At 36.4% G+C, this 17747-nt stretch overlaps 1 protein-coding gene across 3 annotated transcripts in view; it reads right to left on the reverse strand.

Moving 5' to 3' along the window:
• The window catches only part of TLL1 (tolloid like 1), a 130006-nt gene that overhangs the window by 51937 nt on the left and 60322 nt on the right, over positions 1-17747 (reverse strand). For all 3 annotated transcript variants that reach the window (XR_004240128.1, XM_032108941.1, XM_032108942.1), the window contains exons 3-7: positions 15868-15948; positions 13618-13770; positions 11542-11659; positions 4023-4201; positions 2074-2179 (exon numbers count right to left, since the gene is read on the reverse strand). Coding sequence is in view for 2 of the 3 variants with exons in the window: in XM_032108941.1 (XP_031964832.1) it covers positions 2074-2179; positions 4023-4201; positions 11542-11659; positions 13618-13770; positions 15868-15948 (637 nt within the window). In the remaining variant the exon portion in view is untranslated. The remainder of the gene's footprint in view (positions 1-2073; positions 2180-4022; positions 4202-11541; positions 11660-13617; positions 13771-15867; positions 15949-17747) is intronic.

Below are 17747 nucleotides of genomic sequence, written 5' to 3' on the forward strand. Positions count from 1 at the left end.
TAAGGTACAAAACTACATTCTATTATCACATTCCACAACTTAAAAGCCCTCAAATCCCATTAAATGGAAGTTAACAGAAGAATATGTTTCTATAGTCTCTTTTTCTTGAGTTTTTTTATAGTCTCTTGTATACCTGCAGGGCTTTTATTGAAAAGTAAAACTAGCACTTTCAGATATAATATAGGTCCAAAATGAATGAACAGTAAGGTTTTTTGTAGTTAGGAATACCATTTCTAAACACATATTGGTTTTCAAACTATAATAAATGAACCCTTTTGAGTACTGTAGATACATACTGCTCTCTTTATCCAGTCAGATTTTTTTGAGGCATCACTAGAAATTTTGCAAAGACAGAATCATCTCAGGATGTTACCCTAAACAGTGAAATAAACTACATATGGCATTAATCAGTTTCTAGAACTAAAGCACATTATTCTTTAGAAACTGTTTGCATCTATGAAATATAATTCTATTTTCCACTGAATTTCAGTACAACCTGAAACTAATGCTTTCAATACTTTGAAATGAAAACAATCCTCTCTTAAATGCCTTAGCACTTTAACAAGGGGACATACTGTAAGTTTTAATACAGCATGAACAAAAGCCTTGTGTATGACTAGAACTTTATGATGTTTTGTGATTTCTACTACTTATCTGGGTGAGCAAAGTCTAACAAACAGCAGGCAATATGCCACAGTGTGCATGACTCACGCTTGCAAGATGAATTGGTGCAAATCAATACCTGACCTCAGGGTTTTGCTGGCTGTTTTTAGACAGTATGAAGTAACAATCTCTTGTACCTTGGGGCAGGGCATGCCTACTCATGGCACTATCAGTTTTTGCCAGCTTGGAAAGTGGTGAGATCAGAGCCAACAAATCAAATTACCTTGATGTTGTCCTTGCCCTAGGACTTGGGGGGGTTCTGTCTTGTTCAATTACTCTATTTTCTATAGCTTCTTATAATCTCTTCCTTAAGGTAATGGTATGTGTAACTGGATTAAGCAATGTGACTAATAGCTACCTCATGTGGCACATTCCCATGCTCTTCCAGGGGTGAATTATGCGTATGCTGAGTAATACAGCCTTTGGTTGGATTTTTTTAATAATATAATTTATATTGAGAGAAGCAGCCAAACAAATTTGCAAAGGCTGTTGAGGTTTTAGTGGGCCTCAGTTTATTTCAAAGTGTCAGATTGTCTAGTATTTTTGCCTTAAAATATATGAATTGGAGAAATAAATTTAAAAAAAACAACCCAAGCACCTAACTTTTCGAACTAAAATTTTTTGTTGGGTGTTTCTGGAGGCTTCTTTTAATTTTACATTACTCTGGTATTTTTAGAGAATAATTAGCTGAACTGTAACTTGATATGAAATATAATAGGAGACTGGGTGAAACCCTCCTTCTTCTCTTTTTCTCCAGAGCAAGGCTGATCTATGGGACCAGCTCATTGTACACAACCCTGCATCCTTTCAGAGAGAGCCCCAGTGAGTTACTAAGGAGCTGAGAATGGATCAGCACGCAACAGGACAGAGCAAGCAGAACTCTTTATTATAAGGTTTTGATGGCAGTAAAAATCTGTACAAACAAGAGAGAGAAGGCTGCATCCTGTTATAAATGGTTGACTTGCTCTACCTGCATAATCCATAGTTATGAAACTCTATGCATCAAAGGAGATCTCTCTTTCAGAGAACAGATCCTGTTACACATAACATTCCTACATAACATACACATAACATTTCACTCATTTGGTTTTTCTAAATTCATGTTTTTGTGGACACAAAAAGAAAGTGAATATCATATAAAATGAGGTTTCAGATTATCTTATCTGAAAATCTAAAGAACTGAAGCAAGATCAAAGGGCTGTTATGAAACTGAACAGAAAATAAATGCATTTTAAAATATAATTAAATTACTTCCACTTAAAATAAACAAACTGTGCTTTGACTGCTGTAAGTATACTATATTGCAAGGGACATTTTAAGGGATTTCAAAATACTTCAAAAAGCATAGTTCTTAGCATTCACAGACAGGAATAGAATTAAAAGTCAAAAGGTATAACCTGAGACTCCAACCTTGAGAAGGTGTTCCTGGCATAGTGCATAATGCTGTCAAAGTCATACGGTTCCCCAAGGGAGTTCACCTCTCCAGGCTCCATCTTCAAAAAGTTATATTCCTGACCTAAAAATAATTGATAATTATAGGCTCCTTAATATCTTTTTCTGTAAAGGTAAAAACCAAACAGGAAAAGAAAACCAAAAAAGATCCTAACCTAATTACCCACTGACATTCATAAATCTTTGCCATTTGGGAGAAAGGGTGCAACTTTATTATGCCCTCTTAACTGAGAGGGCAGACATCTGAAACACATATCAAATTATCAAATTTGTATATTTGGATTTAGAAAGACTAGTCTCATTCAACTAACACATGAAGACCCTACACATCACAATGTGCTTCATGTAGAGTCCATACAAATTTCTGGTTTGATTCTAAATTTCAAAAAGAAAGCATTTGACAATAAAGACTCCAGAAGAACCCTCCTCACTCACTAGACTGAATACTAAGTGTCTAACTGGATACTAAATCCAGCACTAAACTACTGGACACTAGAGACTTTGCTTCAGCAAAGGCTGCTCCCTGAGACTCCCTGTAATGCAGACACTACAAAGTCATATTTTCAAGTTCCAGCTGTTGCAAATTAACAAGAGCAGAACAGCAGAAAAAGAATTATACTTAGCTCATAATTCCACACCATGAGTTCTTTGACCTAATCAGTATAGTAGCAATACAAAGCACCACTTACTCCAGTTCATATTCGCACTGGAGTCTTGCAAAAAAACCCTGCAGTGATATTAACACTTTAACCAACATAAGTTGCATACTATAACAAAACCCAGTGTGTCAGTGTTCATGGCTTCCTGATCCCATTTAGTGATCCTCAAGCTCATGCCACACCACAAGAAGCCGTTTCAGTCAGAAACCAGAGACACAACTGGAAGGGGGAGCAGGCGGCTGAGGATAGCACTCCAGCTGATTTTCTCATCATAGCGAAAGAAAAGAGGAGGAGCTCTTATGGCATCTGCACAAGTCAGTAACACAGAGAGACCAGAAAGAAGGCTCAAACACGCATGCCCTTTCAGGACCTTAGAGACTTAAGGAAGTGTGTATCAGCTGCCAGTCTCCTTCCAAGTCCTAAATGAAGTGGCAAAGATTAATCATATCTCAAATGCATTTTAAAATATTTTCTAAAGAAACAGACAAATACTCCAAGCTATCATTGGACAATTTCTGATTTCACCCTTTTTGAGCCTAGAATTCCTGTAAGTCGAAAGCAGTGTGTCGCAAAGACCATACATATTTAGGAACATTGCAAATGAAACATGCCTAGTTCCCTCTCATCTTCCCTACCAAATACAAGCAAGGGCACAACAGCTAGAGTGCCAAAGAGCTGACAGTCACAGTTTAAAGTTCTCAAGTTCCTCAGATGCTTTATCTCAGTAGCACCAAGGTCACTGACTAAAGCTGCATGTTCTACAGAGAGTGAGGTGAATAATGCGTAAACTGCGGGACCTGTGCGTGTCTTTGTCACAGATTCAAAGTCCTTCACCTTACCTCTCAGGTCTAAGTCTCTTGGACAGCTAAAAGCTACTGACATATTTCTACTTAGCATTCACTAAAGCCTACAAGAGAAAGGCCCTTCCCTCAAGCACAGAAATATGACTTTTAAAGAGCCTTTAGAGCAGTGGCTTCTTCCAAACTTTTTGAGCATGATTGTTATTTTGCTCCTTCTAGCCTTCTATTTAATGGCTTGCTACACTGCCAGATCTTTGGAAAATATTATATTATAATTTCAGTATTTTATATGTAAATCAGCTTGAGATCAGTCAAGGTAAGAAGAATAGCAGGCATAAATATGATTTCAGCTATTCAGCACTCAGTTCCAATAGAGTTGAGCAGATAAAAGAAACACCAAAAACAAACACATGATTTTTTTTCCAAAATACTTATCAGACTATCTCACCAGGTTGGATGTTTTCTCTAATGATGGTGACATGGTCATCACGGTCTGGTCGTGTATGTTCATGCCAAAAACCTATCACATGACCCAGCTCATGGACAACTATGCCAAATTTATCACAGTTCTTGCCGATAGATATAGCCTGAGGACCATTTCCCCTTCGACCCACATAAGAACAGCACCTGTAATTAAAACACAAACACAGGTGAAAATTTGCATAGATATTTCTACAAACCACATAGCAAATTCAGTTAAAAACTTGAGAAAATAGTATATAAAAATTCTGCAATATAATGCACAATGTAATTTTGGCAGTCTCACAAACTAGATCTTCTACAAGAACAGTTTATTATTCAAAATACACAAGAATGGGGCATTTTTTTATATTATTCAAGGTCTTAAAAGATGTTACTTAAAAGATGTCACCGTTGTTACAATCTGTTCAGTCAGTCTATAGCATGACACAGGAGCTTGTTTTCATCTAAAGAATAAAAATAAATGATACTCTGATGAGAGCATGAGCTATCATCTCTTTGTGAGTCATTGATAAAAATATTAAAAACGACAGGTTGCAGGACAAGCTTCTGTGATGTTGCACTTTCAGTCACAGCTTGAGTCCAATCCATTTAGTACAACCCTTCAGGCCCAACCATGCCACCAGTTTTAACCTATTTAGTTTTCAATTCACCCATAATCCTGCAAAATCACCTTGGAGACTCAACATGTTTAAACACATTTGTTTAAATCCTAGAATTTAATTTGCAGTTAAAAACCTTTATGATCTTAATACAACACACGATGGCAGTGCAAGAGATTGATGACAATTAAGTTAGGATAAGCACATATAATTGTGGAAAGACAGAAAGAATCCTTTTGTTTAAAACAGTTTAAACACTTCTGCAGAGTCTTCATGCTTGCCACTGTGTGGAAACTCTACAGAGAAAAATTGCAATGCAGAACTAAAGAACATTAATGATTATTTATGGCTTAAAAAAATCAATAGGTTATTGATACCTAAAGTTGTAGACTGTTTAACACATTTTCCATAGTATTAACGTGCCTATTTTATTGACTTCATATACATTGCATGCTTCAGCTAGAAAAGACATTTTTGGTGGCCTAAAAGTTTCTCTATATATTCAATATAGTTATTTCACAGTGATACTTTAGAGATGAACAGATAAAAGGGAAAAAAAGAAAAGGAAATACTATTTTAAATAGTAGCTTCTGTTATGTCTCCTGCTTTGCCTTTATTGACACTACCGATAACAAGGGCAAAATAATAAAACAAGAATTTAACTACAGTCTATCTCTTCCTGTCCTTCTTACTTCTTTTGGACCAAATGAGGGTCTAACTTTTTAAGGCTGTGCATTGTGTCTTGAAAAGGTCAGGCAACCAAACGTCCAGTATAAAACATGAAGTTATTAAGGCAATTTTAAAATAGGAAAATAAATACCTAATTAGCCAATTTACCAAATAAAATTAACACCACCAAGAAATGATTGTTTCTTGAAAACAGAGGTGTTTTGGATCATGTCTGAAAGCTTTTAGTGGTGTTTCATAAATCAGATAGATTTTTAGCTGTTTGACAAAATAATTTGACATTTTACTCTTACAGTAATAAAACAGAAAAGTTGAGCGTTCTCAAATGAGTTGAAAGACTGAGGGTACCTCATCTGAAAGATTTGAAAGATGGTTTTTTTCCGGAATAATTAACTGCAATTGTTTACATAATATTTATTCCTCTAGGTTGTCTAACACTACATCTAAACCCCAACATATTGGGAATTATTTTTTTTAATGTTAACCTGCTCCTAAAAAGTAAGCAGCCAGAGGATGAGAGTTCCCTTACACTGGTTACTTGACAGATTTCAAGTACTGCCTGGAAAATGTAAAGAAATTTATTGACTGTTTCTTTACATGCCAAGGAAAATTAGAATTAACACCAAGTCTTCAAATAACAGCAGCAGTTCACACTTACACAGGGTCATTATGATTTGCCAGGTTGAATGTCTTGTCAAGCACACCAGATACATCCAATTAAGCTACAACAATTTACCTCAACAAATGCACTGAGACAATAAGGAAAACTAAAATTAAAATATCTATGAAGTAAATTAATTTGCAATATTATGGGTTTGACCCCAGGTGTGTTTGGCAAAAGACCAAGATCTCTGTGCTGTAGGAGTACTTGTCACACCCCTTAAATTGAATCAGCTGGCCGGTTTTAAATCTCATCTCTTTAATCTTTATTGCACCAGACAGCATTTGGAGACAGTAACTATTTATGAATCTCTAATTCCATTTAATCAGTCTAGCTGATCAATGATGGTTAGCAATGAGAAACAAATGACAAAGAGAAAGTGATATGACTGGAACAATATACCCATTCTTTTAAGCAATATTATTTCACAACTACTGTCAAAAAAATTCTTAATACGAAGGAAGAGAGAATCAGGCAGGGTCAATGTTGCCCTTTTTTTAAAAAGCTGCACTCTTGCAAATGTCGTAATATAAAAATCATCATAGGCCACGACATCAGCTTGCCATGGCACTGACTAAATGAAGATGTGGATGAAAAACTGCAGAATTTCATAAGTATACTAGGACTGTGTATCATCACCTTTATGTTACACAAAGCAAGAAAAAGAGGCTCACAAAATTCTCAAACAAAATCTCACGCAGGAAGCAGAGTGCTTTTCTTGGTGAAAACACCTCTTTCAAGCACAGATATAACTCAATTTGTAGAAAGGAGATATTGGCTATGACCTGGCTTGGCGAATTTGCTTTTTGCCAAGGGTCAAGGTGCAATTGTGGTTACTAAATGTTCTGATTCACTGCCCTAAGAGGACTTGTTGTGATGGCAGAAGTGTCTACCTCTTCTTTATCTGCTCAGTGGAGATGCCCACCCCAGTACTACAACCAACATTCCTCAGCTAACATCTGCCTATCCCAGTGTATTTATACAAACCACCCCTCACCGTTTATGTCACTGCACCACGCTCTGGACTATGGCAACCTGTGCCTTGCTCACAGCCCTCCTGCAGGCCACACCACAGCCAGCAATGAAGCTGTGCCAGCTGCCATGGGCAGGAAGAGTGCCAGCTGCCAGGGTTATTCAACTCCTGAGAGCATGAATCAGCCCTCCCCTGTGCATGGATTATTTAGCACAATTCTGGTTTCTCCTCATTTTATAAGAGTGACTGAGCACCTTTTATAACATATTCTTTAGCTGAAGTATGCTACAAAGGTGCATCTCAGACAATGAATTTACCTGTTCCACCAACTTTAAAAACTTACCTGCAATGCCTATTTAATACACTAGCAAGTTCAAAAAAGGTTAGAATATTCATCTGTTCAGTCTACAATGCTTGGGGAATCATATAAAAGAGATTTGATTTTCCTGTATCTCAGACAGATCTGCCAAATACATAGACAAGAGGATACAGTAGCAACTGCAATAAGTCATCTGAATTTTGTCATAAAAATTGTTTAAGTCTTCAAATGGAGAACAAAAATTGCCACAAATTGCCATCAAAGGCATGCTGAGCTACCAGAACAATATGAATAATTGTTCCTTTTGATTTTGTCTTTCTATGTAAAAAGAAGCTTGATTTTGTACTCAGTAATATTTATTAACAGCATGTGACTAGATGCCATCCCAATTTGCTGACCCCTTTTTGGCTTTGCATACAGAGAAGTATACTGACTGAGTCTTCAGGCACTTCCAATTTTATAGGAAGAAACATAAGGATAGAGAAGCAGTAGTGAGCAAAGAGTATTTTGAATCTGTTACCGCTTAGAGTCTTATTTGCCTTAATCAACTAGATGCATAAATACTTGCTGTAATTGACATTAATGCCAGTGTTCACTGCTTGGTAGTAGAATCACAAACAAGTAAGTAAATTAAGTATCTTAATACTATATTTTTACTCTCACATCTGCAGCTCATGGATACAAATGACTATCACTAGTTAGAAAATTTCAAAGTACTGAGTTAGTGATTCAGCTATATTATGAAACCGTATTTTAATAATTAACTGTTGTCAAACTCAGGTTAAAAAAACTAGACATGATGACAAATAGTTTAAGACTTCAGCAGACTAAATTATTCTGATGGGAAGGAGGGCTCCAGCTGTAAAGCTTTTGAAATTTTTCCAAACAACTGTCCATAAGCAAATTAGAGAAGCTTGATAGCAAGGGGGATATAAAGTTGGTTGGAATATTACATGACATTAAGATAGAGAAGATGCTTTTTAAACTTGCAGTCAGAGATAACACTGCTAAATGCCATGAAGACAAGCCTGGAGTTCATAGCAACTTTAAGAGGTTATACAAAAGATGTGGAAAGGGAAATATGGAATTACTTGATGTCTTAAGATGTAAAGACTGGAGCCAATGATGACGTGCCTGTGCTGTGGAAAGAGCTCTGGCTCTTATTTGGAATCACATCCCAACCAGCCATGTGCTGAACAAGACAGCTGTTGAGAAAACAGGAAGGCACTGTGCCTAGGTACCTAAGTGGAAGGAGAGGCTACAAGATACATGCATTAGCTCTCCCACTGGCTCAGCAGAAATAATGACTCATCTGGACAAACATACCGTAGTTTTGGGGCTATCCATTTCAAGAAAGATATGGACTAGCTGAAAACAATCTCAAAGAGCAGTGTGATCAAAGGCCTAGAAAATACTATTTACCAGGAAAGATTAAATGAGTTAGGTGTTTTCTAGCCCAAAAGAATATAGAATTCAGGAGAGACATAATAACAGTCTCAAATTATGTAGTAGATTCCTTCAAAAAGTAAAAGGAATTTCTTTTCTATGGCCATAGTGAAAAGGAAAAAAGTTAATGTCCTGTAATTACAGTAAGAAATATCTGGTTTAGCTATGACTAAAAATGCTGCCCCAACTTCCTACATTTCTTATATTAAGGATGCTGAAGCAGTACAGTTCCTACAAGGCTGTGAAATATTCCTTTTTGCAGGTTTTTAGAACCAAGTTAGATAAGCATATATCAGCAATGATATAGGAATAGCTGTTTCTGTCTTAAGAATACATTAGACATCTTTCTGAGATCCCTTGCAGTCCTATGGGTCTGTGATAATCAAAACTTCTCTCTTATTCATTGCTGATATGTAACCTCTCAACTTTAAGAAAGTCATGTATCTCTGATAACCAGCTGCTATATTTCAAATATGCTTTTTTAATCACTGCCCTTCTGGGATGATCTTCCCATGAACTGTTTCAAGATATAATGCATTACACTCCAAAATATTCTTATTGTTTACAAAGGCTCAGTAACACTTCACTTACTAGTGTGCTAATGCTGTCATATGAGACTTTTGTAGATACTGCCACCTGAATTTCCACATATATGACTCTCCACTTTGTTTCATTTAATGTGTTATGTTTTGACTGTGTGCTCTTTGGGGCAGGGTTTATCATTTCGTTTTTAATTTCAACAGTGCTAAGTACAATAAAGTCTCCGTCATCTGTGAATGTTAGCTGCCATGGTAGTACAAACAATACTGACACAATGTGCTAACAAACCAACACAGCAGGGTGCCATGGGAAAGAGCTGAAGATTAATTTCAATGTGACGGGCCGTGTAGCAGAAAGTGTTTGCAGTTGGTTTGGTGTCACTTTAGTCTGGGCTCTTTCCGTGGAAAATCCTGCATCAGCACTGGATGCTGGTGGGTAGTGCACAGTTCCTTCTCACCCAGAGAATGTATGTCCTTATTTATCTGGATCTTCCTGAAACAATTTGAGGACCCCTAGAAAAATCATTCACCTGCCTCTTCTGTTTGGCTTGGCTTTTTTTCCATCAATGATGGACTTTTCATAGCTACATTCTTCTTTTTTTTTATTTTAAACTTGTTACAGCCTTTGTAAATTATTTGTATTTTGCAAAGTATCCTTCAATAAAACAACATTAATGATAAAGAATAATATAGACTTTGGAGGTAGATACTTAGTGTATTACAACCTTCTGGTTAAAGCTGATTATAACCCAGGCCTTCCCCAAAAGTGATTTGATCTCATGAAGCCTAAGGAAGAGTTCTTTGGCTGGAGAGATTTTCTGTTATTTGGCTTTGGGTATTTTGAAGTTGTAGAATTTATATTTGGCAGGTATCCCCATAAATCTCTTTCTAAACTGCCTGAAAACACTTATATCTTTCACTCTTCTGTTTAAATTGCTTTCTTCCTCTGTGAGTGCAAGGGAACCATCACGATTATTCTCTGCTTCCCATTTTTCTTCCAGCTGTGTGTCAGTATCCCTGAATCCTATTTTACAGGTGAATCCTATCTTACAGGTTTCATTAACTAAAATAATATCCATGCTGGCTCAGAACAAAAGTCCATTTCATTTGGCACTGCTTCTAACAGGGCTCTACAGCAGACCTAGAGTGGCACAAGAACATGGCAGGATACCAAGAATAAGCTCCCCTGTTGCAAGGATCTGCAGCTCAGAGACTTTCAGGGGCAAAGGCTACGCCTTTCAAAAGCAGCCTAGGAGTAGGTTTTATTATGTTGTCCTATACTTTAAGAAGGATATCATGGGTGCTTTAAACAGATAATTCTACATGTAATTTTAGAGGCTATAAATGAAATACATTCAGGAGCATTCCTACAATGCAAGGAGGTCCCAAAACTTCTTTTCACTACCTTATCCTACTACGATTCAGAAGTAGACAAGCAAAGGGCTCAAGGATCAGGAAGGCAGTAAGACAAAGCTGTTCACTGCAGAGCCTACAACTCAAACAGGAGATGACCGTCAGAAGTACTGAATTTCCAACGGCAGTGTGCCCTCTTCTTGGGAAATGAACATGGTGCACTCAGGAAGTTCACTGAGCACTATATAAAATTAAGAATTCTGAGAGGAATAAATAGCAAACATAGCTGACTGAGGCATTTGTGAGCAGTAATATCTGAAGATGGAACGTGGTGATTAATGGAAGGCTGCACTCATGAGTAATAAAACCTGTTCTGTTCACTTTTATGTATCAGTGACCTAGAAGAAGGAATTTGCAAAACGGTCATGAATTTGGTGGTTAAATAAGTCTGGGCAAGGATACTCCAGCAATACGAGAGCTAAAATTACAACAAACAACAATTTAGCTGGAAAAGGGATATGGGATAGATGGCCATACATAATTCATCAGTAAATATGTGACATGGAGAAAGCTAAGAATAAACAAATGATAAACCTGAAATACCTTCAGAACAACACATATGAATATTGGAAGCACGACAGAAAGCCAAAAATAAAAGTCTCCTATCTATGTGTATATATAGCAAGATAAATTATCTAATAATAGACAAAAGAGGTGCTACTTCACAAAGTTACCACACACACAGTTTCAATGAACTTAAAGCCAGGCAGAACAGGCTCATCATTTAAAAGCAGTAATTATTTGTTCATTTTCCTGTGAAGTAGATATTCCCTTCCAAGCGCAAAGCTGACGAACATGGCCAAAGGCTGAAAGCAGGAGTGTGTGTCCCCCACAGGTGCACACTTACCCACAGGGTCTGTACGTAAACACAATGTAGCTTTCCTCGTCGCTGCGCTCGATGAACGTGACGCACGTGTGCTTCTCCCAGTGCCGCATGGCCTGCTTGAACATGGCTCGCTGCGTGCCTGCAACGACAATTGTAGGAGATTAAACCAGAGCTTTTCCTGAACTGCAGCTTCCTTCTTACGATCAATACTAGGAATATAGGCCTGGAAGCACTCGGTGAATCATGGAGCCCCATGTGTCCCAGCAGTCCCATGTATGGCAAGATTCCAGCTAAAGGGATACTCAGGCCATAACTTATGTGCCTGCAAGAGGGCTAACAGTGCCTGACACACCCCAGTAAATATAAAACCTGCAATAAACATCACGACTATGTTACACCAGAGGAAGACAGCAGAAGAAATACAGCGTTGCTTATGTGCCTGCATCAGCATAACATTTGCTAAGCAATTTCCCAAATGAAACTGTCAAGTGAACCACATTGTGGGTGTAAAAAAAAAAAAAAAAAAACAGAAAGAAAAAGAACAAACAAAATTGAGTAACCCTAGATCATAGCTATCTATCTAGTAGAAAGAAAAAAAAGTTTAAAAAAAAATCCTACAGCCTTCAAGTCAGGAGACCAGTTTCATCTGAGCCATGTAAATAGGCATACCAGTAAAAATATTTGATTAAAATAAGGCTGTTGGGAACAGGGACCAGTCTTCCCTTCTTTGCATCAAAATCTCTCAGAAAACAAACTATCCATCAAAAATGGGAAATTCAAAATTCAGTAAAACGCTAAGCACACCTAGATATTTGCTTTAAAAATGAGAAATACATCCAGAAAAGGTTAGAACTATCCCCTAGATGGAGAAGCAGCCAGGCCAACTCTCAGCACAGAACACAAAGCTAGCTAGTATACAGTCCTTCAGAGAGTAGAGCAATGTAAATTCATTGCATGACGAAAGACAAGGCTTATTGACATAGAGGCGGCATGTGAGAATATAGCTGTATTGCTTCTGAGCTGAAAACCCACAAAGAAGAGTATTATTTGGCAAGAATTTGCTAGCAGAAATACACTCACCTTGAAGGTTACATAGGATAATTAAACAAAAAATCTAACCTTTTTAAAACTTAAAGACAACCAAACCTGAAAGCTCATAAAAAAAAAGTTCAAATCACATCCGATTCTAAAAAATAAAGGTTATTCCATCCCAACTTGCCCTTTTCTTATATCTTTAAGCAGTGTTTTCTAAGCTTTAGAATTTGTCTTTCATTATGAAGAAGGCAAAATCTTTAATATGGTGCTTTTCATTTAGTTTACTACGATTATTTCAGAAGACAGTAATCCTAAAACAAAGGTCACATTTGGTACAGTACTATGTAAATATCCAAGCTGAAAGCTTGACTGTAGCTGTCAGTTTGAAAGAAATTACTCTGGTTTCTCCATGCATGTTTCCTTTGGTTCCCTGTATTCTCGTGCACAATAAGTGTTATTTCATATATTTTCCCTTATATCTTTGCTTTCCCTGCTCCATTTTTGTTTTAAATTGTCTCTTACAGCCACATTGATATTGATCAATTTAGTTTTCTGCCAAGAATTCTACATATAGGGTAACCAGTCTTTCTTCTTGTTGTATGCAATGTCTGTGTGCGCCCATCTGAAAACCGAACTGAGGAATGACAAAACACATTGAAGTCAGTTTGTTGAGTGAAATCAGTTTAGAAGAATACATGTCAGACCAGCTAAATTGGAGATATTCTTGCGCTAAATATACAGCATTAAAAAAAAAAAAAAAAATTCCTTGGCATTCCATTACTTAGGCTCATGGAATCAAATGTGAAACAAGAAATATTAGGTAAAGAAACAGAACTTTCCCTCTCTAAAACGTTGTTACCCGTTTTTTATTATGTAGCTTGCCTTTGAAAACAATTAAGTATGACTAATATTTTCAAAACAGATGTACTTCAGGCCTGTTCCAACAGAAACCCTTCTACTGACTTCCATTGCATGACTTCACTTTTAAAAATTTAAAACAACAAAAAAAAGGCAATTAAAAAACATTATCTTTCCTCTTTTCACCCAAAGCACAAAGCTTACCAGTGAAATTTCCACCTATTACATATGGAATGACACCACCTGGCCATATTCTTTCTGTTCGTGATGTAGCAGCTCTGGGAAATCGGTTTTTCTCACTTTTCCCTGAGAATTTTACAGCAGTTCTTCCTTTAGATGTATTATTTTGCTCAAAACCTGCAATGATAATTAAAACACTGAATGAGATCACAAACACATGAAAAAAGAGAGCAATTATTTTCCAGCAGATCAAACTCAGATTATTTCTTTATGCCCTTTCAAAGTAGGACATCGCTGTTATGTGACGGTCTATCATTACTTAGTTTTCTGAGAAGGAAATGAAGTCTGAATCTTCGTTTTTTTAATATATCTAGAGCAACAATCTTGCACATATGTTTATCAACTGGGATGTGCATTGCATGAGTGCACCTAAATTTTCTCATTTAATAAAAATATTTTAGAAATCACACTCCCTGTGGTTTTGGTGGTGGTTTTTGGGTTTCTTTTTCTCTGCATTTAGTTTTGGCCTGATTTTTTTCAATAAATGAGGATTTTTCCAGCAAAGAGTGACAGACTTTAGACAGACTCAAAGTTATCAAGACATTCACTATCCCTTTCATTTGTATGGTATGATCTGGAAAAAGCAAGTACATGGCCATCTTTAAAGCACTGGACAGTAAGAAATCATACATATTTCGTAAACTAACATTTAGAACCCCATGGGTAGGTATTACTCATGGCTGGAATTTCTTTACAAGAGAAAAAAATGTCTACCATTTTCAGGGATACTACCACCATTCATTCCACTACAGGAAAATCTTTCCAAATCAGCTGAAACCTACTGTGAGAACAGAAAAGGATAAGGATAGTTAGACAAGGACTTGTACACCAGGACAGGTGCTTCTTCTGAACAATTTGTAAATTAGTTCACAGATCCAGGCAGCTGATCAAAATGGATCATTCAAATAGTGGTTAAAAAAATCTTAGTGCAGTTGAAGTCTTATTCCTCTTGGAAGACTACGTTTTCCCTCTGTGAGAATCCCCTGTGGTACCAGCTGCACTTAAGTGTGAATGACTGTGTCAGAATCAGCGAGGATTCCAGGGCAAAGCCATGGTAAGGAATGTTGGCATAGCCCCAAGGCAGAGAGAGCAGCAATAGGAAGAAATGGAAGAAGCTACAGCACAAGGCAGGGAGAAAGTTCTGCTACACGTCAAGAAAAGCCTGCCTTTGTGACAACCAACATGTAACTTAAATTATATCAGGAATTACACAGAAAATTTCAGGGTTTAAAAAAAAACCCAAACAGGCAAAGCAAACAACTTATCCTTGTAATTAAATGAGTGTGTAAATGTGAATTACACAATAAATTGCACACAAAGTGTCTACAATACAGGCAGAAACAGAAAAACTATTTCTATACTTAGTATGTGGTCATTACTGAACCACATTACATGTTTATCTAGACGTTTTACCATTCCAAATTCTTTTTATTGGTGCTCTTTAGAGGTCTAAGCAAGAAATTTATTCCAAATTGCACACAAAAGAAGACAAGCATTTATGCAACACTAAAATTTTAACTCTCCTTTAAAGAATTAAGATGATGCATCAAAGCACATCTGCAAAGGCAGTTACCATGCTCTGATTAACACAGCATGGCGCAATTACAGTGGTATTTCACATATTTTCCTTTTTTGGGGTTGAGGTTTCACACTACATTAAACTGACGACTTCTTGTATCAAATATAGAGAGTAAACTCAGACAGAATTAGGGAGGATTCCACTCCTATAGCCTGCTCAATTCAACTACATTCATACTGACAAGAGTGTGATCAGTATAAAAATATGCTTGTTCAGCATAACACACCACAAATGCTTCAAACACAGTAGGAATCATCAGCATGCCCCACCTGGATCCAGAAAAATGTAAGAAACAAACCAAATTAGCAGCTTTGCAGAATGGTCTACTTGCAATGAAATAACATTGCATTGATATTAGTTAAGCTGATAACAGCCATCAAATAAAGTTAAGCAGTTGTACACATGACATTTTAAACCATGTATTTCAGCTTTCAGATTTCATGCTGGAAGAAGAACTCTAAGAAAATGGAACAAAGAGCTAATCTCTTCATTACTATACGTGCACACTTTATTTTATAATTTGTTTATGCCAGTAGTAATACAGAAAGGTTCTAAAGTGTTAAAGTACTATCATCATTAATGTTCATGATACACTATCACATCAGGCAACTTGCTAATTTAAACAGTGAAAATACCAGAGCCAAATCTTCTTATCCTCTCTATAAGCTGATAGAGGGCACCACATTTTTTTGACATTCCATGCTCTCCAAAGCCACCTTTAAAAAGAAAAGAAAAAAAAAGAAAGGAATTTTCAAAAGTTAAAACCAAGGAATTTTATATGATAGCAACTGTATTAGCCTAGAGAGGCATCCTAAATGAAGATTCGTATTCTTTGATAATTTCTGTAAAAGCATTTCAAGTATTCTTGACAATGCAATAAAATGACATTATTAGCTGAAAATTTTTCTAGTATGCATTCCATGAATGTAAGCCAACATGTCTTTGTTATTCAGGCAAGTCATGACAATTACATCATCTAATTATTATTTGGAGCTTTTTTCTTCTTGGTGACCTTGACATCCTCAGAGCCCTATTGATTGACAGCTAAAAGGCTTACTCTCAAAGAAATGTTCTGAATGTATGTGATAACTTTCTCATTTCAAGGGAGGGGAAAGAGAAAAAGCAAACAGCCAGTTTCATCAGAAAACAAACACACACACCCAACAAAACTGATTCAAATTTAACATGGCTGATTTTGCCATGAAATATTTTTCTTTGCTAGCATGTAAATAGATGTCAATGCACTTTTAAGGCTTTGAAACATCACATGCTGGTGTATATTGCAGTAAGACCTGGCAGGTATATATACATATATGTCTGTCTGATTACAGCAGACAATGACAATCTAAGCTAGGAAGTAGCTTATTTTAATACTTACCATGCCATTTACAGAAATAAAACACATTTCTGTGTTTACTGCATACAGTCTGTTACATACTTCACGCAAACCTTTGTGGCTACAAGTGGCTTTTCAAACACCACTAAATCAGAAGCAAAAACACTGACTACGTTACATGAGTCAATTAAATCACTCAGAATTGTTCAGAAAGTTTTGGGATTTTACAGGTTTCCAGTAGGCTGTATTTTACAATTCACTACTTGTTATAGGACAAAGGAGTTTCTAAACTACTGTTACAACTGAAAAAGTAAAAAGACAGAAAGAAATGGACCATTGATAGCTCCAACCACCACTTCCCAGCTTTCCATAAAACCTTTTAATATATATGTAGAAAGTATATTTATTAAACAGTACCTTAAATTCATATTACAGATGAGAAAATTCCATATAAGGCAAGTGAGTGTGTGGCTGCTCAGTGAATAACAATGTGCCTAATTATTTGGGATTACACTGTCACATAGTTGCTGGCTCCCTTGAGAAAAATTTTCCAAATTTTTAAAAACATTTTAGATAGATGAGGTAATAGTTCAACACATTCCTTTCCAACAAGTTACATGGTAACTATAACGTAAACTGCAGCAGATATAACACTGATCATCATTAATGTAATTGTCTCTCATGCTAACATTCATTTTATAAAATAAGGCTTATAGCTAAGCATTCCAAATAAATATTAAAAAAATCATTAAAAGCATCAACTGTCACACATACAAAAACCCCCAAAGAATCCATCAGTTACTTAAAGAAAGTGTTATACTATATTTCTAGGGGGGAAAACCCCCAAAACACTCATTTCTGTTTTATTGTGGCCTGCGTATTTCATTTAGTGAGATACCAAAGAAAAAGTATGTCACTTAGCTAAGCTGTCTTATATGGCTAACATGCAGCCTTGCCAAACCATATAGACTAAAAAAGTTTTAGTTCTTATTTGCTGCATCATCTCATAATTCAGGCAGGAGAAGAAGGATACTTTTGGCAGTTTGGATTTATAACAATATACACATAAAACTGTTATCAGCTTTACTGTTGTTTCTGTTTACAGTGATTATGCATTTTGCTTGGATGAAATGAAAAATAAAATGACAGAGCCGTACTCCAAAAAGCTCACAGATTATC

Source organism: Corvus moneduloides, chromosome 5 (genome assembly GCF_009650955.1).
Source record: "Corvus moneduloides isolate bCorMon1 chromosome 5, bCorMon1.pri, whole genome shotgun sequence".
Lineage (NCBI taxonomy): Eukaryota > Metazoa > Chordata > Aves > Passeriformes > Corvidae > Corvus > Corvus moneduloides.